At 34.8% G+C, this 9304-nt stretch overlaps 1 protein-coding gene across 1 annotated transcript; it reads right to left on the minus strand.

Moving 5' to 3' along the window:
• Positions 1-5379: 5379 nt before the first annotated feature.
• Positions 5380-9043, minus strand: LOC131395443 (olfactory receptor-like protein OLF2). The gene is made up of 2 exons (XM_058527317.1): positions 8937-9043; positions 5380-6316 (listed from the first exon to the last, which is right to left on the minus strand). Exons 1-2 carry the CDS (start codon positions 9041-9043, stop codon positions 5380-5382), a joined length of 1044 nt encoding a protein of 347 aa, XP_058383300.1.
• Positions 9044-9304: the final 261 nt, after the last annotated feature.

Genomic DNA, 9304 nt, shown 5'->3' on the forward strand with positions numbered 1-9304 from the left:
CTAATGATACAGTGATAATCATATTCCAATATATAAATTTTCAAATAAACACTGTTTTGCACTATTCCAGGAAGCATAAGAAAATGAGTAAAATGGTGCCCCTGAAGTTGGGCAACATGGTGGCCTTGGGGATACTCTCTGTATTGGCCACGTTCTGAGTGATATTTTATAATATGGGAATCATTTCAGGATGCTGGCAAGCACAAATTTCTGTATGTTCATTAAATTCTACTGCTGATTGTAATGTACAATTATGCATCCCTGCTATGCTTTCTGCCTTATTGCAGTTAACTTATTTCTTTACCACAAAACAAGTAAATGTAAAAATTGTGTGTACATAAATTAATTTACTAAATGAAAATATAAGTCAGTGTATACATACAAATACTCCAGGTAATTTGTTTCTTTTGAAACCTCACTGGGAACTAGACAGAGATATAGTCTTTTTTCAGGGTCCTATAAAGCTGGACCACATCTTAGGCTAAATCACTAAAATAAAGAATTCTTGATTTGGGGTAAAGGACATCTTAGTGATACATTTCGATGCATTTATGTATTTTATTGTAATTATTTGTGTGGTGTTGATACAATTATACTAAATTTACTGTTATAGAAGATATTTGGAGACCAAGCTCAAACTAAGTAATTGTAATAATTTGTCACCTATTAAACTGAAGACACTAATGCATTTGTGTTACCCAAGAGCTTTGCTACCATTATTTACTTCTCTGATACATATTGAAGGAATGGGAATGGTCCTTGGTCACTTTATTCTTCTTTCCAAACTCATTTTCCCATCAGGTGCTTCTCTGTCTTGAGGGATGACAAATCTCTTCAGATTTCAACTTGTGGAAGCAAGACCTAAATTTAGCTTCCTAAACGTGACTGCCCCTGCAGACCATTCAGTACAACTTCCCTCCAACACTCTCCCTAAAACTTGAGCCTTAGTGGCTACATTATTATTAAAAATTGGATAATTAACCTCCCAAAGGGATTTGCATTTAATTGAAGTTGACTTTCTTACATCATGGAGGAAAATGAATTATTTGGAATTTAAGACATCAGAGATAAGCAAGTGAGGAAAAAAAAATCTGTGTTTAATAACATCCCTCGTGCCACAGTGCCACTAAAAGTAATACTATGTAGGCAACTGTCTACTTATAAACTCCTTCCTTTATAAAATAGATGAATGGCACTGAGTCATGGGCCATTATGAGTAAGTTCAGCGCATGATAATGGTACCAAGGAAAACTAGGTTCACTAAGTCTCCTTGTTGCTGGAAACAGTATTAGAAGTACATGTGTGTGGTGATGGGTTGTAATTAGTATTTTGGTGGTGAACATGATGTAATATATGCAGAATAGAAGTACAATGATGTACACCTGAAAGTTTTACAATGTTATAAACCAATGTTACTGCAATAAACAAAAAATTAAAAAAAAAAAATTGAAAACAAATAATCAAAAAAAAAAAAAGAAGAAGTACTCATGGATTTAATAAGTCATCTTTGCTTTTTTAATTCCAAAATGGATAATTATTCACTGAAATATTCTATGAAAGTTGCACCATTTATTTCACAAAAATATACTGGATTTTATTGTGCATAAAGCATTTCTAGTGATAAAAATTTGTAACAATAAAATTCTGAAGTTTCTTATAATCTAATGGTGAATACACTTTGCTTTTGCAAAACCTTTTTGATATGAAAAAGAAAAGAAAAAGAAAGTTTCTCTGTATACGAATACAGATAAGTACACAAACAGATAACTTCAAAAAATATCCTTGTAATCAGAACCCAGACCAAGAAATAGAGCATTACCAGTACCAACAAAGCCTTCGATATGCTCCCTCCTAAATCTCTAATCTCTTATCCCCAAGCAGTAAGTATTTTTTTGAATTTTATCATGATAGATAATTTCATATTTTTTGAACCCCACATAAGTTGATGCCTACAGTATGCTCTGCTCTGTGTCATTCAACAATATGTTTGTGCCATCCACCCGTGCTGTTGCATGCAATTGCAATACATTCATTTTCATTGTTGTAGAGTATTCTTTGTATAAATACATCATTGTTTATTTATCTACTTTAATGTTGATAGGCAGTTGAGTTGTTTTCCCTTTATCTGTTACAAATAGTGTTAAATGGACATTCTGGTAAATGTCTTTTGACAGAGACACACACTCATTTATCTTGCGTGTAAGACAAGGAGTTGAAAATGTGTGGGCACACGTGTCTATATAAAATTTAGATTTAGTAAATATCATCACACCGTTTTCTACGACGTTTGCCAATCCACACGTCCACCATCACACGTCAGTGGGTGAGTCGTCTGGCTGTTCCGCATCCTCACCAATATTTAATCTTGTCTGTCATTTTAATTTTAGTCATTATGAAAAGCATGTGATGTCCCTGATGACTAGTGAAGTTGGATATCTACTTTTATGAGGTGTCTCTTAAAGTCAAACTGTAGAACATAAGGTCAGATAAATGGGTTCAGCTCGATGATACCGAGGGTCCTGAAACCTGTGCTATGTGTCATCATTTCCAGTTCCATTTTAGATCAAGGTGGCCTCGAGATGTAGTGTAGTCTTTTGGTGTGAATATACTCCCACTCATCTGTCATTCTCCTTTAATCTCCTCAAATATAGGGGTTTTAGGTTTATGCATTACTCATTGATAGAATCAAATCAATACAGATACAGAATGTCGTAAATAGAATGCACAATAAAGATTATCCAGTTCAAACGCCTCTTTTGATGGAGTGGAAACTGAGGCCTTAGGAGGACAAGTGACGTGTTGAAGGTCACGGTTATTGTGAGTTGAGGGTAGATTCAGACCCAATTTTGTTGTCATTGTTTCTCCAGTTCATAGCATGTTTCTAGAGAGGATATCAACCTGGCTTAAATTTTCTGCCTCTAAAGAAAGAGCCACACACTTATCAAAGTAGTGAGAATGAGTATTGATTGTTTTAACATATATTGCTAACCAACTTTTTGCCAGTGTGTAGTTAATTTCTCGTATCATTATACATATACCCAAATCTGTCATCAATAGTTGTGCTTATGTTTAGGAATGCCAGTGCCTGGACAGAAATAAGGAACTATGATGAAGGAATTGACCTACAATATTGACTCATTACACAGACATTGGTAATATCTTACCTGGACAATAATATTTGCCACCAATTAGTGATGGGTATACTATGACAAACATAAGAGTTAGAGACATTGAGAGAGAAGGAAATGGTTAGGATTGAATTAGACTAACTAAAATAGATTACAGTATTTAGTACTAGTTCTCTCTGACTTTCTTTGGAAAACCAGAGAGAAATCTCTTGCAGGTCACAGTCCAAGCCCCTAGTTGAATCATGAATTTCCCAGTATTTCCATTAAGTGGTTATTTATCTTTTGCTTTCACAAATTTAGGCACAAGATACCACAAATTTTAAAAATCAATCAATTCCATGTGTAGATATCCTTTTATTGAGCTTAAAATACGTCATTTAATAGACAACATTTCCTTCTCTCTAGTTCACGCAGTAGAATTAGGTTTGCTTATAGGAGCTAAGATGCAGATGAAATCTGATTTTAAATACATTATTGTTGTCTTATGAGAGAGCGATGTCCTAGTTAGATGGCATTTTTACTTCTGAGATTGACACTCAACTTTGCTTGGACTTTAGTGATTTGATCCCACTCCTGCCATGCTGCTGTTCATGATAGAATCTAGTTTATAGGTAAAATTTCAAAAAAGAATAACCCAAATTTCAAATGATTTGACTGAGGAGATATTATGACTAAAAGAATCATCCCCTGTGTTTTTTTCTACCTCTATACTTCCCCCTATCATGTCTCAGAATCCCCTAAAGACTATCACCTTGGAGAGCAGAGGAGTCTCATTGTCCTCCTTGGGCTTTACTGTCCATCTAAAATGTTTTCACTCAAAGGCATTTTACCAGGAAACCTAGATGAGCTTAGATATTGATGACTTTTAGCTTGTGTAATTGTAGCAAACATGTGAGTGCCCTTGATTCTTGCATGGTCTTTCCAGTGCCTGTCATTGCCTTGTTTCTAAACAAGCCACTTCTGGTGATTAGATCATCAGCAAACTGGAGCAAACCCATGTGAAGTTATTAAATATCTTGTAAATACCCAGATAAGAGCTCTTTGGTTTAATTATTTTCCAAATAACTTATGTGTATGTCTTTGACTTTTGGTTACTTTTAGCATCCACAACAACTTAATGTTTTTACTTATAAGATACAAAAATGAATTCAAGGCTAATACTAGACCTTCGGTGATTTTTTTTTTGCCTTGTATGTAATAAACATTAAATAAAAATTAACTTTTTTAGTATCTTTCTTTCAGATGCTATGCTGCTGCTTGGGTAAAGAGATAAAATGCACAGTCCTTAATCTCAGTGTTCAAAACCCCGCACTGAAGGCAATAGTTTAGGAAACAGAGGTGTGTGGTTGACAGTGTTCTGAGGCACAGGGTGGTGTGTGAACCAGCCTTAGAGAGTGATGGGAGGAAGGAAAGGCCCCTGGAGGAAGTGGCTGAGTTCTGAACTGCAGCGCAGAGTCCGGCTCATGAGGCCAGTCCCCTCTGAGCTCTGTAACCAGCCACACTGGTCTCCTTTACGTTCTTTAAATTCCACAGAAATAACACGTTCCTGCCCACATCAAGGCCTCTCTAATTGTTGATCCATCTGCCTAGAACGCTTTCTCCACCAGCTCTCAGTTAATTCCAATTTATCTTTTAGATCCCAGATTAATTGACTCCATTTCCAGGAAGCGCTTTATAACTTTGTTCACTATACTTGAACAATGTGTTGTTGGTTTATAGCGCCTAGTCTTTCTACATTATGGCATAATAATAGTTCATTATAAATAATTTGAATGGTTATTCAATTCATATCTGTCACTTCCTTTAGGCCATAACATTCATTAGTATAAAAACTTCTAGAATCACCATGAAATACAAAGCACATAGAAGTGCAACAGACGCTTAGAAAACTCTCAATTTCTAACTTTTAGAAATTAAATTAAAAATAAAAGATTGAGAAAACAAAAATTTGACAAAATAGGAGTCTAGAACTTTTCCACAAATGGGGAGTACTGAGTATAAACTCAAGACATAAAATGAAGCATGGTGTATTTATGGAATGACAAATTTTGGTATGGCTGGAACATAGTATAAATACTTATTGGATCCCTCCACATTACTCAAAACAATTTTGATTTTCAAGTATTATAGTGTAAGATTGGGAGAAAATATATACATATACCTTGTAAGTGAAACCACTTTTATTTTTAAATATTTTCATGTATAATAGTGTAAGACTGAGAGAACAACGTATACATATACATACAACTTTTCAGTGGAACCACTTTTTGTTTTTAAATTTTTTAAGGGCCTCTTTCACATCTTTGTTCCGTAGGCTATAAATCAGAGGGTTTAACATGGGACTCACAAGGGTGTAAAACAATGAGGTCATTTTGTCTTGATCTAGGGAGTAGGAAGAACTGGGCCGGAAATACATGAAGAGCAGAGCTCCCTGGAAAATTGCAACAACTGTTAAGTGGGAGGTGCAGGTGGAGAAAGCTTTGACCCTGCCCTCAACAGAGTGGATCTTTATCATTGCCAGGATGATATAACAATAAGACACAAGAAGTCCTGAAAGAGTAACCAGTTCAATCAAGCCAAAAATGGTAAATATCACTAATTCATTGACATGAGTGTCTGAACAAGATAGCAAAAGAAGAGGAGGGATATCACAGAAGAAATGGTTAATCTCATTTGATCCACAGAAACATAAGCGGAATGTTAACATTGTATTTATCAAAGCATCCATAATTCCCACCATGTAAACTCCAACCATGAGCAGGGAGCACGCTCTGCTGGACATGTTGACTGCATAGAGTAAGGGGTTGCTAATGGCCTTGTACCTATCAAAGGCCATCACCACCAGCAGAAGACACTCAGAATCTACAAAAGTACAAAAGATCAACCATTGCAAAGCACAGCCATAGAAGGAAATTGCCTTGTTCTTGGCAATGAAGCCTACCAGCAACTTCGGTCCAATTGCTGAGGAATAGCAGAGGTCACTGAAGGAGAGGTGGCTGAGGAAGAAGTACATTGGTGTGTGCAGCTGGAAATCCATTCTAATTAAAATGATCATCCCAAGGTTTGCAACAAGAATAATGAGATAAACAATTAGAAATGTGGTAAATAGGGTAACTTTGATTCCAGGGTTATTGCTAATTCCCAGGAGAAGGAATTCATTCAAGGAAGAGCAATTTTCCCCATCCCTTCTACTTTATTCTTCTAAAATGCTACAGAAATGAACAAGAACATGGTAGATAAATGTTTTGACTCTTCTTGAAACTCACAAAAATATAATTTATGTCAGATAGTGTTTATTTCAGTATTTCATATTCTTTATCATCAAAAAATAATCCAGATGTCTTATTTTTATATTGTTTACAAAAGTTATAGTGTCTGCAATAGGATTTTGAGAAAGTTTGATTCTCAGTTTAGATGTCATCCATGAGGTATGTGGCTTGTGCGAAGCTTCATTGCTCTATCTCAGCAGTCAGTCACGAACTGAAAGCTCATTACAGGTCAAAACACCTAAATTAAAGACAAAGGTGGAATATGCAGCCTTATGTTTGAAAAATAAATAACCGATTGAGCGTTAAAGTGATTATACTGAGTTCTTCAAGAACCATGATTTATTTGAGTGTGTATTAAATTCAGACAAAACAAACATCTCTCATTTAAAAATAATGAACAATATGATGTTACTCCTTATTCTATGTTGTTTTATTATTTATTGAGACACTAGATATATTCTAATAAACTTTTCTTTAGAAATATATTACTGTTTTGCCTCATTATTATTACTTACACACAGGAGTGTTCTGATGCCAAAGAACATGTCTCCTGACCAGCAAGAAAGAAATGCAAAAAACAAGTGGAAACAACAGAATTTAACATGTTTCATTTCTTTAGATTTTAAACCTTTTTCATGAAAAATAGAGATGGGAACATAAATAATAAACATATCTTTGGTATATAGGCTTCTGTTTGTGTGTGTGTGTATGCGTGTGCATGTACCTATGTGTCTCTCTATACATATATGAGAATTGGAATATAAGTGATGATCTGATTTTGTTTTGACTTGAGTAAATATGGTATGTGGGTCATACAGGGTTGAATTTATACAAATTAGTATTTTCATTGTGATATCTCAATTATTACTTATAAAAATAGAAAAAAATCTTAAATTTGCATCTATTCTTTCACAGTGATTAAAAATTCAACATTTTTCTTCTTAATTTTGATTAAGATATAAGTAGGTAAAACCGTTTATTTGCTAAACAAAATGAATCTGATTCACCCTGCTTTAATAAGAACTATAATTTTATTTTGTTACTAGATTGTTGACTGTTAACCAAAGGAAATAAGTTTAAAAAATATTCATTTACATTTTTCTCAATATTTGATTCCTCATTTTTCCAAACATAAGGGTATTTTTTCTTCATTCCTTAAATTTGGTGACTCAGAAACCTACCTGTGATGAGCAAGTCTTTCTGTGCTTGTCTCTGGTAGCTGAACAATTTAGACAGATCACATTTTATTTTTACATAGTGACATTTGGGACTTAAATCTCTGTTGCCTCTGCCCTCACACATGTGATTAATTGGATTTCTGGTTCTGTATTTTCCTCTGAGAATATTGAAATAATTTAAACAAATGTCAAACTTTTAATTCTTTACTGTTGTACCAAATTGATCAACGTCAGGCAGGCAGAATGATTGTTACAGTTTAATTCACTTCTACCCCGAGTCTACGCCGTCTTCCTCCAGTCAAATCAGACATCCAATGAAACTCAAATAGACCGTCTTCTTAATTGTTTTATCTGTTATTTATTATTTATCCTGTTAAATTGATTAAATTAATAAATTTATTTAGTAAAATTATTTTGTTAATTATTATTTATCCTTAATTATTCTTATCCTGTTTCTTTCCTTTCTGAAACAATGTCCTTCACCTTCCCAGTTAGAAATAAAGCAATCCTCAATAGTTATATTAAATACTTTTTTCATTAAGCATGTGTGATTTCATTCCTCCAACCACATGTCATCCAACTAGATTTCAATTATTTTGTGAGTATAATGTCAACTGTACTTAGCACATTTTTTCTTGAATTATGTTTATTTCATTCCTGTATGTGTCTGTGTCTTTCACTACCTTGTAAGCTCCTTAGAAATAATAGCAACATTTGACTAATTTCTATACACCCTGAAGCCCTAGCACCAGGACTTGCATAAGTAATATCTAATTTAACATTTATTCTTAAATATTTTAAGTGGTTAAGTGGGTGATGGACAGATAGTAGAAAGAAAGAGGCTCTTGGGGACTGTTTTAACTAATATGGATCATACATGCATGTGTTCCTGGAAGAAGCTTTAAGAAAAATCTGAGTTCTATTTGTTTCTAAAAAAAAAATAGCTTGCTTTTATTCATTCTAATTTTTGCAAAGTTGAGAAGTATTGGAGAATAATTTTGCATCCTCTCGAAATCCTTCCCAACAGCTAGGCTGTAATGCTGCGTGATCCCTGAACCTTTGTCATTTTAGTCCCTGGCTTGATTGAAGGCCGTCAGTGGGAACCAGAGCTAATCAACCTTTCACACTGACCAGACTGGTATCAACTTCCATCTGCCCTCCTTTTTGCAACGTAAATTTTAAGTACCTTTTCAATCATTGTTTTTTGCTCTGTGTGTGCATGCCAAGAATAAGAAAAATTCATACACACACTTATATATTTAATTTGAATACAGACAGTCGCTGACATATGGTGGTTCAACTTAATGATTTTTTGACTTCATGTTGGTGTGAAAGTGATACGCATTCAGGGGAAATCAGACTTCAAATTTTGAATTTTGATCCTTTCCTGGCCTAGCGATGTGCGGTGTGATGCTCTCACGACGCCGGGCAGCGGCGGTGAGCAGCAGCTTCCATTCATCCCCACCATCGTGCGAGTAAGCAACTGGTACTCTACAGCGTACTGTGCTGCCAGCGTTTTTTGGATACTATTCTCCAGCCTTGGAAGAGGGAGAAATTGATGACCCTATTGCTGTAGCATCCTCATCATCCAGTAATTAATTTTAATTCAGTTCTTCAAACATTCTTCAGGCCCAGTGTGCCTTTAGCTGTGTAAGTTAATTGTGAGTACCCCTGCAACCATCCTGTTTTTCACTTTCAGTAGTGTATTCAATAAATTACGTGAGAGTTC

Source organism: Diceros bicornis, chromosome 31, assembly GCF_020826845.1.
Source record: "Diceros bicornis minor isolate mBicDic1 chromosome 31, mDicBic1.mat.cur, whole genome shotgun sequence".
Taxonomy (NCBI): domain Eukaryota; kingdom Metazoa; phylum Chordata; class Mammalia; order Perissodactyla; family Rhinocerotidae; genus Diceros; species Diceros bicornis.